Source organism: Coregonus clupeaformis, chromosome 10, assembly GCF_020615455.1.
Source record: "Coregonus clupeaformis isolate EN_2021a chromosome 10, ASM2061545v1, whole genome shotgun sequence".
Taxonomy (NCBI): Eukaryota; Metazoa; Chordata; class Actinopteri; order Salmoniformes; family Salmonidae; genus Coregonus; species Coregonus clupeaformis.
Genome location: NC_059201.1, coordinates 16323855 through 16346486, shown reverse-complemented (window position 1 = coordinate 16346486; position 22632 = coordinate 16323855). Strand labels below are relative to the sequence as shown.

General features: G+C 44.7%; 1 protein-coding gene across 1 annotated transcript in view; it reads left to right on the top strand.

The window, feature by feature from the left end:
* The window catches only part of LOC121575220 (testis-expressed protein 264 homolog), a 133602-nt gene that overhangs the window by 5474 nt on the left and 105496 nt on the right, over positions 1–22632 (top strand). The window contains exon 2 of the mRNA XM_041888183.1: positions 19280–19501. Within this exon, the coding sequence (XP_041744117.1) occupies positions 19280–19501 (222 nt within the window). The remainder of the gene's footprint in view (positions 1–19279; positions 19502–22632) is intronic.

The following is a 22632-nucleotide window of genomic DNA, read 5'->3' as shown; positions in this document are numbered from 1 at the left end:
TTCAATAATTGTGATTTTTGAATAACTACCCATCTCTGTACCCCACACATACAATTATCTGTAAGGTCCCTCAATCGAGTATGCCATCCAGGACCTCTATACCAGGCGGTGTCAGAGGAAGGCCCTCAAAATTGTCAAAGACTCCAGCCACCCTAGTCATAGACTGTTCTCTCTGCTACCGCACGGCAAGCAGTACCGGAGCGCCAAGTCTAGGTCCAAAAGGCTTCTCAACAGCTTCTACCCCCAAGCCATAAGACTCCTGAACAACTAATCATGGCTACCTAGACTAGTTGCACTGCCCCCCCACCCCATCTTTTTATGCTGCTGCTACTCTGTTAATTATTTATGCATAGTCACTTTAACTCTACCCACATGTACATATTACCTCAACTACCTCAACTAGCCGGTGCCCCCGCACATTGACTCTGCACCGGTACCCCCCTGTATATAGCCTCCCTACTGTTATTTTATTTTACTTCTGCTCTTTAAAAATAAATAAATGCATTGTTGTTTAAGGGTTGTAAGTAAGCATTTCACGGTAATGTCTACACCTATTGTATTCGGCGCATGTGGCAAATAACATTTGATTTGATTTGAGTAGTGAAATTCAAGCACAGATTCAACCACAAAGAAGGGTACCGATTGGTAGATTTCACCAAGAGGCCAATGGTGATTTTAAAACAGTTACAGAGTTTGTTTGTGATATGAGAACTGAGGATGGGGCAACAACATTGTAGTTACTCCACAATACTAAATCAAATCAAATAACATTTCATTTGTCACATGCGCCGAGTACAACAGTGAAATGCTTACTTACAAGTCCTTAACCAACAATGCAGTTTTAAGAAAAATAAGAGTTAAGAAAATATTCACTAAATAAAGTTAAAAGAATAATAAAAAAACAAAACGAGGCTATATACAGGGTACCGAGTCAATGTGCGGGGGTAATTGAGGTAATATGTACATGTAGGTAGGGGTAAAGTGACTATGCATAGATGGTAAACAGCGAGTAGCAGCAGCGTAAAAAAAAAAAAAGGGCCGGTCAATGCAACCTCAGTGGCAGCTGTAAGCGGCGGTCGTGTCAGCGGCGGTCTCATCGCAAAACTAAGACCCCCACCGAAACAAATACTTTTCTGCTGAATTGTTCGAGGAAGGAAAGACAGGAAGGTTGAACACCACTCTCTCACTTGAGTATCTTACCTAGTTATTACCTAGTTAGCTTTGTCAAATGTAGTTTACAAAAGTTCAATCAGTAAGGATGGTCAGAATGGGTGTCACTTGTATTTCTATTCAGTAAGCATAATATATTCACATCGCTTCTTATCTCATGGGCATAGAGGGTATTCATATGGTAGTTTACAATGTTACATTGTCAGTATAGCGTCATGTCTCCTCCTTTATAATTAGCAAGCGTGAGGATCATCATTCACTTATTAACTTCAGCCTATGAGTACGGCACACTACGGAAATGTCACCACACTTGCTGAGATACCTATGGGCTCACTAGTGCAATTATCACTTTCCTTTCTCTCGACCAATGGGCATAAAGTCAGGGGAGTATTGTCAACTTACCCTTGTGTCTCTCACTTGCTGTTTTACAGTAAGTCTTCCAAACGACCTTCTACCTCCCCACCGCCACCTGAAGGCCCATCATCGGAACCCCATTTTACCAGCGGGGGGTTTCAATGCCAGCTGCCCCCATAAGGGTTATCTGTCATCCACATCTGGCTCAGAGGAGCATTTCCTCGAAGACTAGGCATACCCCAATCTACCTAAATAAAATGCCATATTGCATTCTGTCTTTGTTGTCCATTCAGTTAAGCCTGTACTCGATTGAACTGTGTGTGTTTTTCTATACCTGTTCGCTCTTTTCCCTTTAGGCTTTATAGACGCTCCCCGCCCCTTAGTGGCAACCGTTCTAATTTAGTGTACCTTGTTGAATTTCTGGTCTCTGGCAGCATTTGGAACAGCCAATCTGCGGTCAAGAACGCAGAGTTCATGTCAGCCTATGCTGCCCTTCAGTCCCTTTACCTTTTGGCCCTGACGGAGACATGGATCACCCCAGAGAACATTGCTACTCCCGCTGCTCTCGCTCTTTTTATTTCACAACGGTTTAGATGTTACTATGATCCTCTACACTATAATAGCTTATGTTTGTCACAAACTGACATTTGGTGAACTATTAAGAGTTCTCCATTTGGCAAATCTGACCATAACTATCCTCTTGATTCCTGCTTATAAGCAAAAACTGAAGCAGGAAGCACCAGTGACTCGGTTAATAAAAAAGTGGTCAGATGACGCAGATGCTAAGCTACAGGACTGTTTTGCTAGCACAGACTGGAACATGTTCCGGGATTCTTCAGGTAGCATTGAGGAGTACACCATATCAGTCACTGGCTTCATCAATAAGTGCATCGATGATGTCGTCCCAACAGTGACCGTACGTATATACCCCAACCAGAAGCCATGGATTACAGGAAACATCCGCACTGAGCTAAAGGGTAGAGCTTCCGCTTTCAAGGAGCGGGACTCTAACCCGGACGCTTATAAGAAATCCCGCTATGCCCTCCGACGAACCATCAAACGGGCAAAGAGTCAATACAGGACTAAGATTGAATCGTACTACACCGGCTATGACGCTCGTCGGATGTGGCAGGGCTTGAAAACTATTACAGACTACAAAGGGAAGCACAGCCGCGAGCTGCCCAGTGACACAAGACTTCCAGACGAGCTAAACCACTTCTATGCTCGCTTCGAGGCAAGCAACACTGAAGCATGCATGAGAGCACCAGCTGTTCCGGATGACTATGTGATCACGCTCTCCGTAGCCGATGTGAGTAAGACTTTTAAGCAGGTCAACATTCACAAGGCCGCAGGGCCAGACGGATTACCAGGACGTGTACTCCGAGCATGTGCTGACCAACTGGCAAGTGTCTTCACTGACATTTTCAACATGTCCCTGACTGAGTCTGTAATACCAACATGTTTCAAGCAGACCACCATAGTCCCCGTGCCCAAGGACTCTTAAGATATCCTGCCTAAATGACTACCGACCCGTAGCACTGACGTCTGTAGCCATTAAGTGCTTTGAAAGGCTGGTCATGGCTCACATCAACACCATTATCCCAGAAACCCTAGACGCACTCCAATTTGCATACCGCCCCAACAGATCCACAGATGATGCAATCTCTATTGCACTCCACACTGCCCTTTCCCACCTGGACAAGAGGAACACCTACGTGAGAATGCTATTCATTTACTACAGCTCAGCATTCAACACAATAGTGCCCTCAAAGCTCATCACTAAGCTAAGGATCCTGGGACTAAACACCTCCCTCTGCAACTGGATCCTGGACTTCCTGACGGGCCGCCCCCAGGTGGGAAGGGTAGGTAACAACACATCTGCCACACTGATCCTCAACACGGGGGCCCCTCAGGGGTGCGTGCTCAGTCCCCTCCTGTACTCCCTGTTCACCCATGACTGCATGGCCAGGCACGACTCCAACACCATCATTAAGTTTGCCGACGACACAACAGTGGTAGGCCTGATCACCGACAACAATGAGACAGCCTATAGGGAGGAGGTCAGAGACCTGGCCGTGTGGTGCCAGGATCACAACCTCTCCCTCAACGTGACCAAGACAAAGGAGATGATTGTGGACTACAGGGAAAAAAAAGAGGACTGAGCACAACCCCATTCTCATCGACGGGGCTGTAGTGGAACAGGTTGAGAGCTTCAAGTTCATTGGTGTCCACATCACCAACGAACTATCATGGTCCAAACACACCAAGACAGTCGTGAAGAGGGCACGACAAAGCCTATTCCCCCTCAGGAGACTGAAAAGATTTGGCATGGGTCCTCAGATCCTCAAAATTATACAGCTGCACCATCGAGAGCATCCTGACTGGTTGCATCACCGCCTGGTATGGCAACTGCTTGGCCTCCGACCGCAAGGCGCTACAGAGGGTAGTGCGTACGGCCAATTACATCACTGGGGCCAAGCTTCCTGCCATCCAGGACCTCTATACCAGGCAGTGTCAGAGAAAGGCCCTCAAAATTGTCAAAGACTCCAGCCACCCTAGTCATAGACTGTTCTCTCTGCTACCGTACGGCAAGCGGTACCGGAGTGCCAAGTCTAGGTCCAAAAGACTTCTCAACAGCTTCTACCCCCAAGCCATAAGACTCCTGAACAGCTAATCATGGCTACCCAGACTATTTGCACTGCCCCCCCCACCCCCACCCCATCTTTTTACGCTGCTGCTACTCTGTTAATTATTTATGCATAGTCACTTTAACTCTACCCACATGTACAGTGGGGAAAAAAAGTATTTAGTCAGCCACCAATTGTGCAAGTTCTCCCACTTAAAAAGATGAGAGGCCTGTAAATTTCATCATAGGTACACGTCAACTATGACAGACAAATTGAGGAAAAAAAATCCAGAAAATCACATTGTAGGATTTTTAAGGAATTTATTTGCAAATTATGGTGGAAAATAAGTATTTTGTCACCTACAAACAAGCAAGATTTCTGGCTCTCACAGACCTGTAACTTCTTCTTTAAGAGGCTCCTCTGTCCTCCACTCGTTACCTGTATTAATGGCACCTGTTTGAACTTGTTATCAGTATAAAAGACACCTGTCCACAACCTCAAACAGTCACACTCCAAACTCCACTATGGCCAAGACCAAAGAGCTGTCAAAGGACACCAGAAAGAAAATTGTAGACCTGCACCAGGCTGGGAAGACTGAATATGCAATAGGTAAGCAGCTTGGTTTGAAGAAATCAACTGTGGGAGCAATTATTAGGAAATGGAAGACATACAAGACCACTGACAATCTCCCTCGATCTGGGGCTCCACGCAAGATCTCACCCCGTGGGGTCAAAATGATCACAAGAACGGTGAGCAAAAATCCCAGAACCACACGGGGGGGACCTAGTGAATGACCTGCAGAGAGCTGGAACCAAAGTAACAAAGCCTACCATCAGTAACACACTACGCCGCCAGGGACTCAAATCCTGCAGTGCCAGACGTGTCCCCCTGCTTAAGCCAGTACATGTCCAGGCCCGTCTGAAGTTTGCTAGAGTGCATTTGGATGATCCAGAAGAGGATTGGGAGAATGTCATATGGTCAGATGAAACCAAAAGATAACTTTTTGGTAAAAACTCAACTCGTCGTGTTTGGAGGACAAAGAATGCTGAGTTGCATCCAAAGAACACCATACCTGCTGTGAAGCATGGGGGTGGAAACATCATGCTTTGGGGCTGTTTTTCTGCAAAGGGACCAGGACGACTGATCTGTGTAAAGGAAAGAATGAATGGGGCCATGTATCGTGAGATTTTGAGTGAAAACCTCCTTCCATCAGCAAGGGCATTGAAGATGAAACGTGGCTGGGTCTTTCAGCATGACAATGATCCCAAACACACCGCCCGGGCAACGAAGGAGTGGCTTCGTAAGAAGCATTTCAAGGTCCTGGAGTGGCCTAGCCAGTCTCCAGATCTCAACCCCATAGAAAATCTTTGGAGGGAGTTGAAAGTCTGTGTTGCCCAGCGACAGCCCCAAAACATCACTGCTCTAGAGGAGATCTGCATGGAGGAATGGGCCAAAATACCAGCAAGTGTGTGAACCTTGTGAAGACTTACAGAAAACGTTTGACCTGTGTCATTGCCAACAAAGGGTATATAACAAAGTATTGAGAAACTTTTGTTATTGACCAAATACTTATTTTCCACCATAATTTGCAAATAAATTCATTAAAAATCCTACAATGTGATTTTCAGGATTTTTTTTCTGATTTTGTCTGTCATAGTTGACGTGTACCTATAATGAAAATTACAGGCCTCTCTCATCTTTTTAAGTGGGAGAACTTGCACAATTGGTGGCTGACTAAATACTTTTCTTCCCCACTGTATGTGCTTTCTTGAGCAGGGGGACCTTGCGGGGGCTGCAGGATTTCAGTCCTTCACGGTGTAGTGTGTTACCAATTGTTTTCTTGGTGACTATGGTCCCAGCTGCCTTGATCATTGACAAGATCCTCCCGTGTAGTTCTGGGCTGATTCCTCACCGTTCTCATGATCATTGCAACTCCACGAGGTGAGATCTTGCATGGAGCCCCAGGCCGAGGGAGATTGACAAGTATTTTGTGTTTCTTCCATTTGCTAATAATGGCACCAACTGTTGTCACCTTCTCACCAAGCTGCTTGGCGATGGTCTTGTAGCCCATTTCAGCCTTATGTAGGTCTACAATCTTGTCCCTGACATCCTTGGAGAGCTCTTTGGTCTTGGCCATGGTGGAGAGTTTGGAATCTGATTGATTGATTGCTTCTGTGGACAGGTGTCTTTTATACAGATAACAAACTGAGATTAGGAGCACTCGCTTTAAGAGTGTGCTCCTAATCTCAGCTCTTTACCTGCATAAAAGACACCTGGGAGCCAGAAATCTTTCTGATTGAGAGGGGGTCAAATACTTATTTCCCTCATTAAAATGCAAATCAATTTATAACATTTTTGACATGCGTTTTTCTGGATTTTTTTGTTGTTATTCTGTCTCACTGTTCAAATAAACCTACCATTAAAATTATAGACTGATCATTTCTTTGTCAGTGGGCAAACGTACTAAATCAGCAGGGGATCAAATACTTTTTTCCCTCACTGTATGAAGGCACAACTCTCTGTCACTAAGCAACAGCTCTAAACTCCTTAGTGGTGTTCAGCTATGGGTAATTACAAGTAATTCAAGACTAATTACAGTACTACTTCTAAATTATGCTTTGTACTTTCTATCCATGGGCTGCCAATGCCACTTCACCATATGCCTTCATCCAAAATAACAGTTTGCAGCCAAATACGGAACAATCCGAATGGCTCATTAGTTCTTGAAGGGGAAAGGCAATATTCGAAAAAGGGGGAAGAGAGCAACATGATGCTTGCTGTCTGTTTCGCTCGCGCATGAATCTTTTTGTGAGTGTGTTTTGACAGGATTTTTAACAGAGCTGTTTTAATATGCATGTGGGGTGTGCAATTAATGTCCCCTCACAAGGGGAACGGATGAGAAGCGAGAGAGAAAGTATGTTTCAACCTCACTAGCAGGGGAATGGACTGTCTGCCTTCCCTTGGGGAAAGGATGCCTGATGGATAGAGACAGAGCTGAAATGATCTTCTAAAGCCTGCCTGAAACTTCTCTTGTATTAGCTTCACAACCATGTCATACAGGCCTGCCAACCAACTGTCACTTAATGGACATGGGAATGAGTTAGTTTGTTAATGGCTCTTTTGGTTGAAGACATTCTTTAACTGCTCCAGTATTTAAATCGTTAAAATTGTTGCATGTTGCATTTATATTTTTGTTCAGTATAGTTGGCCCCTCATCACCCAGTGCATAGGCCTAATGTCTAGAAGTATTTCAGGCCTTATACACTACCAGTCAAAAGTTTTAGAACACCTACTCATTCAAGGGTTTTTCTTTATTTTTACTATTTTCTACAATAGTGAAGACATCAAAACTATGAAATAACACATATTGAATCATGTAGTAACCAAAAAAGTGTTAAACAAATCAAAATGTATTTTATATTTATATTTCAAATAGCCTTGATGACAGCTTTGCACACTCTTGGCATTCTCTCAACCAGCTTCACCTGGAATCCTTTTCCAACAGTCTTGAAGGAGTTCCCACATATACTGAGCACTTGTTGGCTGCTTTTCCTTCATTCTGCGGTCTGACTCATCCCAAACCATCTCAATTTGGTTGAGGTCGGGGGATTGTGGAGGCCAGGTCATCTGATAAAGCACTCCGTCACTCTCCTTCTTGGTAAAATAGCCCTTACCCAGCCTGGAGATGTGTTGGGTCATTGTCCTGTTGAAAAACAAATGATATTCCCACTAAGCTCAAACCAGATGGGATGGCATATGGCTGCAGAATTTTTTTATTTTTTATTTCACCTTTATTTAACCAGGTAAACCAGTTGAGAACAAGTTCTCATTTACAACTGCGACCTGGCCAAGATAAAGCAAAGCAGTGCGATAAAAACAACAACACAGAGTTACATATGGGGTAAAACAAAACAAAGTCAAAAATACAACAGAAATACATATATATACAGTGTGTGCAAATGTAGCAAGTTATGGAGGTAAGGCAATAAATAGGCTATAGTGCAAAATAATTACAATTAGTATTAACACTGGAATGATAGATGTGCAAGAGATGACGTGCAAATAGAGATACTGGGGTACAAATTAGCAAAATAAATAACAATATAGGGATGAGGTAGTTGGGCGGGCTAATTTCAGATGGGCTGTGTACAGGTGCAGTGATCGGTAAGGTGCTCTGACAACTGATGCTTAAAGTTAGTGAGGGAGATAAGTGTCTCCAGCTTCAGAGATTTTTGCAATTTGTTCCAGTCATTGGCAGCAGAGAACTGGAAGGAATTGCGGCCAAAGGAGGTGTTGGCTTTGGGGATGACCAGTGAGATATACCTGCTGGAGCGCAGACTACGGGTGGGTGTTGCTATGGTGACCAATGAGCTAAGATAAGGCGGGGATTTGCCTAGCAGTGATTTATAGATGGCCTGGAGCCAGTGGGTTTGGCGACGAATATGTAGTGAGGACCAGCCAACAAGAGCGTACAGGTCACAGTGGTGGGTATTATATGGGGCTTTGGAGACAAAACGGATGGCACTGTGATAGACTACATCCAATTTGCTGAGTAGAGTGTTGGAGGCTATTTTGTAAATGACATCGCCGAAGTCAAGGATCGGTAGGATAGTCAGTTTTACGAGGGCATGTTTGGCAGCATGAGTGAAGGAGGCTTTGTTGCGAAATAGGAAACCGATTCTAGATTTAACTTTGGATTGGAGATTCTTAATGTGAGTCTGGAAGGAGAGTTTACAGTCTAACCAGACACCTAGATATTTGTAGTTGTCCACATACTCTAGGTCAGACCCGTCGAGAGTAGTGATTCTAGTCGGGTGGGCGGGTGCAAGCAGCGTTCGGTTGAAGAGCATGCATTTAGTTTTACTAGTGTTTAAGAGCAGTTGGAGGCTACTGAAGGATGCTGTGGTAGTCATGCTGGTTAAATACATCACAGACAGTGTCACCAACAAAGCACCTCCACACCATAACACCTCCTCATCCATGCTCTACGGTGAGAAATACACATGCGGAGATCATCCGTTCACCCACACCGCGTCTCACAAAGACACGCCGGTTGGAACCAAAAATCTCCAATTTGGACTCCAGACCAAAGGACACATTTCCACTGGTCTAATGTCCATTGCTCGTGTTTCTTGGCCCAAGCAAGTATCTTCTTCTTATTGGTGTCCTTTAGTAGTGGTTTCCTTGCAGCAATTTGACCATGAAGGCCTGATTCACACAGTCTCCTCAGAACAGTTGATGTTGAGATGTGTCTGTTACTTGAACTATGTGAAGCATTTATTTGGGCTGCAATTTCTGAGTCTGGTAACTCTAATGAACTTATCCTCTGCAGCAGAGGGCACTCTGGGTCTTCCATTACTATGGCGGTCCTCATGAGAGCCAGTTTTATCATAGCGCTTGATGGTTTTTGCGACTGCACTGGAAGAAACGTTCAAATTTCTTGAAATGTTCCGTCTTGACTGACCTTCATGTCTTAAAGTAATGATGGACTGTCGTTTCTCTTTCCTTATTTGAGCTGTTCTTGCCATAATATGGACTTGGTCTTTTCCCAAATAGGGCTATCTTCTGTATACCCCCCCTACCTTGTCACAACACAACTGATTGGCTCAAACGCATTAAGAAGAAAATAAATTCCACAAATTAACTTTTAACAAGGCACACCTGTTAATTGAAATGCATTCCAGGTGACTACCTCATGAAGCTGGTTGAGAGAATGCCAAGAGTGTGCAAAGCTGTCATCAAGGCAAAGGGTGGCTATTTGAAGAATCTCAAATATAAAATATATTTTGATTTGGTTAACACTTTTTTGGTTACTACATGATTCCATAAGTGTTATTTCATAGTTTTGATGTCTTCACTATTATTCTACAATGTAGAAATAGTCAAAATAAAGAAAAACCATTGAATGAGTAGGTGTTCTAAAACTTTTGACCAGTAGTGTACATTGGGGGATTTTAAGAGCAACTTTTATTTGGTTATTCTTTATTTTGACTTGGTAGAAATGAAGAAGGATATAAATGTTTTATTATGTTCATGTAATGGCACATTGTTTACCACTAGATGGCACTAATGGCGTGCTTATAGCAAAGGGAGTTTTGCAGGAATACACACACGCACGCGCACAAACCCATTCGCATAACTAACAGGAATCAGTTTGCATACATGCATTGCATGTCATTTTGATATTAGGCTAAGCATCTTAATTTGACCTAGATCTATAGCCAGTCTGTACACTATTAATTCTGATGTGGTCACTCTGAGGTGACTGGCATCCCCACCTCTCTATGTTGGGGCATCACAGCCACAGTCAGCACCCAGACAGCCAATTAGCTTTAGGCCTGGCTGGCTCTCCTGTCCTGGTTGCCCTGTGACGGGTGGGCAGGCAGGCAGCAGGTCTGTGTGTGTGTGTCTGTTTTAATTGGCGTAATTCTCGGACCTCATTATCACACAGGCCCGGGGGTCCTAACAGGGGCTAGAGAGCACCATAGACACAGGTCATGTCTTAGGTCAGTCTACCTCATAGGAGAGGCAGCAGACTACACACTGGACAGGTAGGCATGTAGACCACAGTGATGTCATCGTTTCCTCAGTTTATTGGACCGTTTGAGTGGAGAGACATCAGGTCTATGGTGCTCTCTAGTGTGGTGTATAGGGAGAGGTCCAGGGGAAAGCAGACCGTCTCCCAGACTGATGCGATTGGCCACAGTCATTAAAGGGATACTTTGGGATTTTGGCAATGAGGCCTTTTATCTACTTCCCCAGAGTCAGATGAACTCATGGATACCATTTGTATGTCTCTGTGTCAAGTATGAAGGAAGTAAGAGGTAGTTTCGCGAGCTAATGCTAACTAGCGTTAGCGCAATGACTGGAAGTCTATGGGTCATTCTGCTAACGGTAGTTAGCAATTGCGCTAGTTAGCAACATCCTTCAAACTGCACTCTCAGTCGGAGAGTAGCAGAGTTGTACAGATGAACATGATCAGTGCAGATAAGTGTCACATTCACACATTTCTCTATGCTGATCAAAGGTTGTCTAAACCAGCCCTCACCACACACCCACGACCGCTTCTGACACTGCGCCTTCACAGAATCCAAAGCTGCCATGTTGTGTGTATCCAGTATCCACCCAGATGCTGGAAGTCCAGTCTGTAGCAGTAGCTACTATTGCAGCCAGCAGCCCCAATCCTGCTGCCTCTCAGTCACAACCATGGGAATGATGTCACAACCAGGAGAAAATCAGATGTCATATGCGGTGTGAAAGTGCGGATGTGAGTGGGAAACGGCTGAAAGAGAGAGGGAGAAAGTGAGAGAGTATAGAGGCATAAAGCTCCCTCAGCTAAGGAGTGTAAATTGGCAGGAGTCTGACCTTCTTGAGAGGCTGGCTGGGCGAGCGGAGAAGAGCGACGCTCCGACTCATCAATAGGAATCACAGATCAGAGCGCCCAGCGCCGCAGCACTCCCAGTCAAATTGATTAGCATTTTAGTGCCTGTCGGCAGCTACAAACATGAAAGTGATGCTTCCGGCAAGAACGTACCTTTTTTAAAGGGGATGTAAAATGAGAAATGAATAGGCCCATGCCTTAAAGATGCTCTGAAATGTCTAGTTCCCGCAGGACTCTTATGTCAACACCATGATGCATTAACACTGTGCCTAGTCCCAACACCACAGTTTTTCCATTAAAGTTAATGGAGGTCTCTAGTGGGACTGACTGCATCAGGAGAACAGGATTAAGTCTACAGCAGGACTCCATTACATTGGGGAGTCTTGGTCACTCAGACACTTATCTCACACCTGGAGTATACTGTACATAGCTGTTGACATTAGTCACACGTGTTTAACCATGTTCATAATATGTCCCATGTGTGGATTAAGATATGGACTAGGTCTGAGGCAATGTTGATATTTTACACAGCTTACCAATGTCATAAAGACTAGGGCTGTGACGATACCAGTATCGCAATATCTTTCCATGGCAAAAATGAAAACACGAAGCAGACGGTTCATCCTCGGTTCTGAAGGGTCAAGGGCCCCCAATGGCTCACACAGAGAAACAGCTGTCCACACACTCTCCCCTCAGGCTGCACTGAGAGATCCCTGCTTCCCTGAGTTGTCCGCTGGAGGCTGGACGCGCACACACTCTCTCTCTCTCTCTCTCTCACTCTCTCACTCTCTCACTCACTCACTCACTCACCACTAATGTGTGACTGGGTTTCCATTCCATTGCCAATTGGACAGGTAGTCTTCCAGGCAGGAATCAGGGTGTGTGAAGATGTAATATCCTCAGTCCTGTGTTCCAATGGCACGTTGTGTTTGCTAATTCAAGTTTATCATTTTTTAAAAGGCTAATTGATCATTAGAAAACCCTTTTGCAATTATGTTAGCGCAGCTGTAATCGGACCCACAATTGCAGATACTCAACTAGTCTCAAGAAGGCCAGTTTTATTGCTTCTTTAATCAGTACAACAGTTTTCAGCTGTGCTAACATAATTGCAAAAGGGTTTTCTAATGATCAATTAGCCTTTTAAAATGATTAACTTGGATTAGCAAACACAACATGCCATTGGAACACAGGACGGATGGTTGCAAAAGGGTTTTCTAATGATCAACTTGTACGCCTATGTAGATATTCCATAAAAAATCAGCCATTTCCAGCTACAATAGCCATTTACAACATTAACAATGTCTACACTGTATTTCTGATCAATTTGATGTTATTTTAATGGACCAAAAAATTGCTTTTCTTTCGAAAACAAGGACATTTCTAAGTGACCCCAAACTTTTGAACGGTAGTGTATGTGTGCCACAATTATTGGCACCCCTTCATTCAATACTTTGTGCAACCTCCCTTTGCCAAAATAACAGCTCTGAGTCTACTCCTATAATGCGTAATGAGGTTGGAGAACACATGGCAAGGGATCTGAGACCATTCCTCCCTACAGAATCTCTCCAGATCCTTCAGATTCCGAGGTCCACGCTTGTGGACTCTCCTCTTCAGCTCATCCCACAGGTTTTCTATGGGGATCAATTTGATGTTATTTTAATGGACAAGAAAATTGCTTTTCTTTCGAAAACAAGGACATTTCTAAGTGACCCCAAACTTTTGAACGGTAGTGTATATTTTAGAAAGATATTTGTTTTATGATAAGAATGTATTTTTTCTTTCCATTATTTTACTTTCATTAAAGGTTAGATTTTTGTGAATATTTGGAATGAAAGACCAAGAGGATAAAAAATAAAGAAAACATTTTCACAGCATGTTTTGCTCATATTTACCAAGGGTGCTAATATTAGTGGAGGGCACTGTAGCCCTTACACTGCCTGAAGGTGTGTTTTGTAGTGGTTTCTTTGCAGCAATTCCACAATGAAGGCCTGATGTGTCTGTTACTTGAACTCTGTGAAGCATTTATTTGGGCTGCAATTTGAGGTGCAGGTAACTCTAATGAACTTATCCAGAGGTAACTCTGGGTCTTCCTTTCCTGTGGCGGTCCTCATGAGAGCCAGTTTCATCATAATGCTTGATGGTTTTTCCGACTGCACTTGAAGGAACTTACAAAGATCTTGACATTTTCCGGATTGACTGACCTTCATGTCTTAAAGTAATGATAGGCTGTCGTTTCTCTTTGCTTATTTGAGCTGTTCTTGCCATAATATGGACTTGGTATTTTACCAAATAGGGCTATCTTCTGTATACCACCTCTACCTTGTCACAACACAACTGATTGGCTCAAACGCATTACAAAGGAAATAAATTCCACAAATTAACTTTTAACAAGGCACACCTGTTAATTTTAATACAGGTGACTACCTCATGAAGCTGGTTGAGAGAATGCCAAGAGTGTGCAAAGCTGTCATCAAGGCAAAGGGTGGCTACTTTGAAGATAAAAAAATATATTTTGATTTGTTTAACACTTTTGGTTACTACATGATTCCATATGTGTTATTTCATAGTTTTGATTTCTTCACTATTATTCTACAATGCAGAAAATAGTAAAAATAAAGAAAAACCCTTGAATGAGTAGGCGTGTCCAAACTTTTGACTGGTACTGTATGTCAAAAAACGATTGTCTTTCTAAAGTAGTGATGATTGACAGTTAGCCTAGGCACACTGCCAGTTGTTTTTGGATTTGGTTCCTGATTCCATCCACGTACACAATAAATTGACCATCATAGCCTCAATGTTTAGCCAGCTGTTTTCCTAACTGCTTTTATTTGCATACATACTTTATTTGTTACCCCATTTAATTCGTCCTGAAACAGACCAACTCCATAAGATGCAGTACATGCAGTCTCTCCACTGTGAAGCACCATTCGTTTCAATTTCAGTCAGCCTGGGAATCTTTTGGTTGTGTCGTGGGTCTATGTGGGACTAATGGCTTCCAATCAGACACCTTAACAACAGCAGCAACTGACAGTCCGTCTCTCATCTCATTTCACACAAAATGGCGGGGAGAAGGACTTGATGGCCGGTGCTCTTTTTGACTGAATGTGTCCTCCTGTTCTCTCAATCTCCTCTCCTTACTGTCTGTGTCATTGACTTTGCTCTGTTCTCTGTGGATGGATATCTCGTCTACTCCATAGCCCAATTCTATAACACTTTATTTGAAAGGTCCATAATAAACAATTTATAAGGCATTTATAAGACATTTACAAACAGTTTTCTCACCATTTATTAATCATTACTCCCACATTTGTAAATGTTAGTAAGCTAGTTTCACACGTGTATATACACTGCAGCCAGTTTATTAGGTACACCACCCCGTTCACAAAAATGGTTCGCTCCTACATACGGTGAGTCACGTGGCTGTGGCTTGCTGTATAATGCAGGCAGACAGGCATCGAGTCATTCAGTTACTGTTCGATTGAATGTTAGAATGGGCTAAACGAGTGACCTTTGAGTGTGGTATGTTCGTCATTGCCTGGCATGCTGGTTCCAGTATCTCAGAAACAGCCACCATCCTGGGCTTTTCACGCACGACAATTTAGGGTTTACAAAGAAAACATCCCGTCAGCGGCAGTCCTGTGGGCAAAAGCAGCTTGTTGCTGAGAGGTTGAAGGACAAGGGCAAGAATCTTGCAAGCTAACAGGCGGGCCACAAACAGGCAAATAACGGCGCAGTACAACAGTGGTGTGCAGAACGACATCTCAGAACGCACTTCTCGTCGGTCCTTGTCACGGATGGGATATTGCAGCAGACGACCACACCTGGTTCCACTCCTATCAGCTATAAACAAGAAGAAGCGACTATAGTGGGCACGCGATCACCAACACTGAACAATTCCCGGTTCCTGTTGCATCATGCTGTTGGCAGAGTCAGGATGTAGCGTAAGCAGCATGAGTCCATGGCCCCATCCTATCAACAGTACAGGCTGGTGGTGTAATAGTGTGGGAATGTTTTTTCCTGGCAAACGTTAGGTCCCTTGATACCAATTGAGCAACATTTCCATGCCCCATAGAATTCAGGCTGTTCTGGAGGCAAAGGGGGGTCCGACACCGTACTAGATGGGTGTACCTAATAAACTGGCCAATGATTGTTTACTGCAGAAATGTCTACCAATGGCATGCTATCTTTTTGTGAGAAATTACACTGTTGGTCACTCAACATTAATAAAGTATAAACTGCACTCACTTTAGATTAGGGACTGCAAAAATACTTTACTAATGTTTATTCATGATTCATAAATGGTAAACACACTTTATAAATGGCTTATTACAGACCCTTAAAATAAAGTGTTATCTCCAATAGAGTCGGACTTCACATAAGCTATACTACACGCCATAATTGTAAACTCCCATTCAGAAAAGCAATTTTCTAGAATAGGCATTGATGTGAATTGTTTGTCCAACTACTGTGCTGTCCATCCAGAGATGCGGGTGAGTTTTGGGCTTGTTTACTGCGCTCCACTCCACAGACTCTGTGTGTTGTTGTTGGACTGAATGCTGCATCCGTCGTCCATCATTTTCTCATGCCTTACTGAAGACATTGATGTTAAGGAGGACGCTGAGGTCAAGAGGCTCCAAATTCACAGATCTATCGACTGTAGTGCAGTGCTGGTTTACATTCACATAGCCTCTCAGCTCCATCCATCCCATCACAACAGTCAGTCAACACGTGTACATACCACGTCATCCTGTTTCTGGGGCACTTTCTACATATTTTGGACTACACAAGCTAACCAAGAAAGATAAAATAGATAGAGGGCATTGCTGTAGTTTGAAACCACAGTGCTAAATCAACCACAATGACTGGAGGGGTGATTGGTGAACCCTGCCACCAGAGCCCGGAGAGGAGAGAACCCCACCCTACTGTGTGTTACACTTAGAGAAACCCCACTGTCTGTTTCTACCCTGTGTGCTACTCCGGCATCAGTCAACATAAGGGGCCGATTTCCCATACCCAGATTAAGCCTAGTCCTAGATTAACAATGTCTCTCAATGAGGAATCTCCATTGTCATCTTTAGTCCAGGACCAGGATTAATCTGTGTCTGGAAAACGGGCCTAATGAGTGGTGTTGAGTGGACATCATGTAGGCCACCCATAGGCAGTGAGCTGATGATCCAGTCCTGATCCAGCCTGTTAACCCTTCCCCAGGATTTATCAGGGGGCTAAATGATCCCACGTTGCCAATCCAACCTAATATTTTGTTGATTGTAAGCCTGCCTGGCTGTTACATTTTCATGAGTGTGATCATAGGCTAGGCAGAGTGCATGGGGCTCCATCATGATGTACCTCTCTTCTCTTCTGGGACTGTAATACAGAGGTTGGGCTTATCTCCTAGCTTAAAAACAAGTATGTGTGTATGCCCCCACCCAGTACTCCCAAAAGCGCTAACGCTTTAGCGATGAGCGATTTGAAAGCGGGCCGATTATTGAGAATAATTAATTCCCAGAAGTGGTAGCCGGGAGGGAAGAGCACAGAGGGCCCAGGAACGGGGAAGATGAGGAGAGTAAATCCTCATTACGTGTCTGCTAATAAAGAATTCCCTCCGCCAGCCCTACCTTTCTATTGTTGGAGAGCCCTCATCCGTCAGAAAAGGCCCTATCACCTCCAAGCAAAGAATTTCTTTCAAAATTACTTTTCTTCCCAACAGGTCTCAGGAGACCTGACTTAGAGGGGAACTGGGGCAGAGAGGTGGAGAATGGCACCATTTGTGAAAGGAAGCCATCTTGCAGTCTGCATTAGGAAACAATAAGCATGCTAAAGCATGGGGGGAAGGATAAACAATGACTGTTAAAGTTGCACATAAAAATCACAGCTTCACGTTCTGGCGGTTTGTGTAAACTCTGGCTGATGGAGGTGGAGATGTGATGGAGCTTACACCATGTAATGAGCTGAATTGGTTTTCTGAGGCTTGGCGAGGTGACTTGACAACTACGCCATCCAATTACGGCGCGGAGAGCTCAACTGCGCCAGTTGTTTGCCTGGGCCAATCAAAGGGCACTGTCAACTCTCCTCAGCCTCGTATGTGGACAGACGCAGAGCCCAGTGAAGCCAACTCTGTTTTTCAGAACAACTGTTTAAGGAGCCGTGGTTGGCATTGAGAACACAGCTGTCTGCCTCGGACAGACTGACTGGCAGAATTCTCCCTGTGCGTTTAGATTTTTGAAGACATAAACCTAACAAATATATACAGAGAGAGAAGAGAGAGAGAGAGAGAGAGAGAGAAGGATACTCCAATAGCTACATGTAGCGGTGCTCTTCTCTCTCCAATTGCCTGTAGTCTCTGGGGTATGTTATCTGGAGTGGAGTAGAGATGAGAAGCAGTGTTGCTGTTTGTGTCTGCGACTGTGTGTGTGTGTGGGTGGGTGGGAGGGTGGGGGGGCGTGTATGTATGTGTGTGGGCTGTGAGTGATAAAAGGAGCTCTGACTGAATTATATCATTAGCAAGCGAGCACTATGTTTGGGCAACAAGCCGACCGTCTGAGACGAGAGCGCGAGGGAATGAGGGAGGGATAGAGAGATGGTTAGATAGTGGGACGAGGCTGTGGGAGGGCAGCGGTCATTTCTCTCTCCTTTTATTTAAATATGTGTAGCTGTGTCTTATCATAGCCTGGCAGTGTTGACAGGGACCAGTCATTATACACAAGCCCTGTTGACAACACCTTTTATCATGCTCATGTAGGAAGGTCAACATAACTTACAGTGTACATCAACAGCCTGGACAAAAGCAGCATCCATATGGACCGTTTGGTGTTGATTGTGTACTAAGCTGCTAGGAACACAGCCATTGTGAATGGCTTTGTTTGCACTGGCTTAAAGCGGAGCAGTAGATCAAATATAACTAATACAGTCTTGACAGAATAATTCCCTGTCATCTGATATGTGTGTCCCCTGACGTGTTGGCTGTGAGAAAGACAGCAGCAGATCAGACGGATAGCCCGCTTACATAATACAGACCGTAGAATACAGACACTGTCACTCATTCTATTACTTGCATGGCCCAGCCACTGGTGGGGAAGAGGTGTTTGGATATTAAAGGGAGACTGGAGACTCTCTTATGACTTTTTTCACCATTGCTTGATCTTGTATTCCCCTGTACCAGGTCCTAGCCTGGTTTCTTTATGGTGTGAAAACTTGTATTGAATAAGTGTGGCTAGGGAGAGAGAGGAGAAAAGGGGGATGGATGGTGTAATTATAAGATGTGTGTGTGTGTGGGGCTATCAGCGATGTTGATGAGTGGCGCAGGATGCCATCTGTGACCCTGTGCCGTGCCAGCATACACAGACGGCACCAGTCACATAGAGGAGGACCGTCAAAGGCCTACAGCAGCACCGCCCAGCCAACCAGCCATGTCTCTGAAATCTGGCCTCATGTGTCACTCTTATATCACTGTCTCACCAGCTACCAGACAGCCTGCAGCCAGGCTGGAGCCCAGTGTGATTGACAGCTCACTGTCTGATGTCCACGCACACACTGCTGTTTAAAGATTCTCCCATTCCTTCTGCATTCTGTTCTCTTGTACGAGCTGATCTGACTGGAGGGCTGGGAGGGTGGATGGGGATTTATATGTACTGAGCAGAATATTTTAATCCCTTTTTGGTCTCATCTTCTATACCTTTCTGTTTCCTTCTCCCTTTCTGTCCCTCTCTCTGCCTCTCTTTATCTCTCTCTTTATCTCTCTCTCTCTCAGGTGCCTGATGACCAGTGTCGCTACATCGTGGGCAGTATCCTGAGCGAGGGAGAGGAGCAGCCTGACGAGGAGCTCCAGAAGCTGTATGAAAAGTTTGGCTTTAAGGTGCTGTCCCTTCCTGAGGTGTCCCTGGCTGTGACCACCACCTTCCCCTCCACCACCCCCCTGTCCCACTGGCTGGCATCCTACAAAGTCTACCCTGAGCTCCACAACTACATCATGGTATGTACCATACACTATCATTGGAGTCCTCTATGTGGTACATAAGGCTTCCATACAATTAAGCCACCACATTGAGCCTTTGCTTGCCCTTCTCTGGGTTGTAGCAGGCACTGTTCTTACTTCCACTGCTTTTCTTTTCATGAAACATAGGATAGGATGTAGTTACACACTCTTGCTCTGAAGCAAATTATTTCTTGAAAATGTACATTTCCTCAGCCTGCACCTCGCCAATTAAGATGTGTGCGTACCTGATACTAGAAAATTAATTTTCACAATACCTGCCCACAGCAGTTTGCCTTATGTCCCTTTGTAGATAACTGCAGTCCTGTGCTCACAAAACCTCCTCCTCTTTTCTACTCTGTCTTTGTCAAAAGTCCTCCGTCTCTCTGCTGTATGTGTTGTTTAATTCATCATGCTAAGCAGAGGATTTCTTTAGAGCAGATGAAGAATGGATGAAGGGGCAGGAATTGAAGGTAGGTGTGGGTCATATGCTGAGCCTCTATGTCCTCAGGCCTGGCCCCAGAAAAGCTATTGACATTTACTGATGACATTTACACACATGGATTCATTCAGAGGCATCCCTCTGCATGCGTAATGCCCTGGATGTGATATGATTGGAGGGTCTGTGTGTGTGTTATGGGTCTAGCTGGGGAGCGAGTGGAGTCCTGGGGTTCAGTCTGGAAAGATAAATGGGGGTCAAATATGTTTAAGTTATGAATTGCAGGGTCTTTGATTTCGGGTTATATGGTAGTATAGAAGATAGTGGTTTGTATGTGTGTCAGCTCCTATTGAATGATGAATGTGATAGTCAGAGGAGTTGGCTAAAGCACTTACAGATCTGGGAACAGGCTTTACCATATACATTTTGGATGTGCAGATTTCTCATCAACTGTTAAAGGGCAACTCCAACAGTTTTCAACCTCATTTTCATTATCCCAAGCACAATACCAGTGTCAACATTTCTAAGTTTTGTAGAAAAAAATTGGCCTAGAAACTCGTTGCAGGTTTAGAAAGTCACGGAGAAACATTTGTGTTTATCTTTCTGCTTATCTTTTTAACCACAGATCATAGAAATGTGCTGTTTTCACATATGTAGACACTGGTTTGGTGCTGGAGATGATGAATATGAGGTTGAAAAGTGGTGGAATTGCCCTTTTTAAGTAGTTGAAAAGGATTTCTTCAGGCTGTTTTCCCCTGGGCACACTGACCATGTTTGTGCTGACAGTTGCTAGGGTGATGCCAACAATGCCAGTGTGGCATGGTAGTGACACTTTGATGTGTAGAGCCCTCCATCTGTTGTAGAGGTGTGTTGGTGGGCAAAGAGAAGGAAGAGCAACACGCAACTGAGTCTGCCCACTGCTCACGCCACTGATACAGCCCTGTCAGCACATCAAAGATAGTCCCAAAATAGCCACATATGCACACTTGTCACATGTAGATAATTACTGAAAAGCTTGTGTGGGTTTGGCTGTTGACATGACATTATGGATTACTTTCAGCACCATGCTAGACCACGATAAATCCTTAACTCTGTTGAAGGCTTACGGTAGCCATTTGCCTTGGTGTTCCATGACTAAGGGAACTACTACACCAAGTGGAAGCAGATCAGCAAAAAGCATGTAGCCATCAACCCAATTGATAATCTCACACCCCACTATGCCTTCTGTTACATAACCATGGGCAGAGTATGTGTCTGCCAGCCTGCCTATAGCTGATGGCAAGGCGGTGAAAGCAGTATCATGTCCTACTCAGAGCAGTGAAAGCGCCATGCTCCGCTCTCCTTCGGCTGCGTGAGGCCCATAACGCGGCTCGTCAGAGTCCATCAGCTGCCCAGCAGTTGACCTGGGCACTGTGCCAGGTTATTAAACCCTCTGCCCCAGTCGCTGTCTGTCCACGGACTCGCTACTGTTAACATCCTCAGCCTGAGGAGTCAATGTGTGAGTGATGCGCCGGGCTGTGTGTTAGTGGGGTTAGCGCTGTCAGTGGCTTATGCATAGGGTCCATGGCTAGGCTAGTGATTCCTGGAGGGTAATGTAGAGAGGGCTGGTGTGAGGCTGGAGTGTAGGACAGGAGTAGGGCTGTGCCTAGGTATGATTAATTGAGTAGGGTAGGGAGGAGACGAGAGGGGGGAGGGCCTCCGATGTAAGTTATTATAGTACTACACACTGTCCCCTCTGCTACAGGGTGGTGGGAGCCTAGCTTTTTGAGGGCCCCGTCATATCTCTAAAAGGCAGGTAAAATCTGTGGAGAGTTTTAGCACAAGAGCCAGTGAGAGGCTTCCTGGCATTAGCAAGCCTGACAATGCAACAGAAGGGTTAAGTGGGTGGGCTGGCACAGTGGGTTTCATGCATTCTGCCACACTCAAGTACATGTGTTTTCTCCCACTGGCCATATGCCGAGCCTGCCTGCCTGCCTGTCTCTCAGGGCCCTTGCCTAACTCCAGACTCTAGGCTCTAACGGCTCCCGGCTCCCAGAGACTAGGCTACATGTTGGCTGTCAGGAAAACAGGTTAAGTGCAGAGATGCTCCCTGGAGCTCTCCCACGCCATGGTCCAACAGCCCCCCTCCTCTCCATTTTAGCCCTCCTAATCTCTCACCCAGTAACTCTGGCAGGAAGAAAGCTGCCTCACAGACACACTCACATACAGCAACATGTCAGACAACGCAGTCAAACTCCTTACATTTCAGTACATTTCAGATTTGTTATAATTCAATGATTTTACAAAGACAAATGCATTCTTTACTGTTGGGGCATGTTAGTGTTTCTAGCACTGTTTATGTTTTGACTGTTTTGGTGTGTGTGTCTGTGCCTTTGCAGCAGTAAAAACAGCTGCAGCGTACGTACGTGGGCGTGTGTATCTACAGTATAGGGACTGCAAGGACTGTGTAGGCAGAGCTCCCAGAATCAAAGGCTTGATGGTGAAAGGAGAGAAATTAGTGGATAAAGGAGAAACGGGCACATTTTATTAAGGGGATTGCAGCAGGCTCTGCCTGATCTTTGTTAATGCACCTTTTCAGGACACTGCAGGTCACAATCATCAGGGTGTTATTTCCAGGGCTGACTCATACAAAACTCTCTCTCAATAGTCCCCCCGAGCCAAAACAGGAGGGGAAGCGTACAGCTCCAGTCCA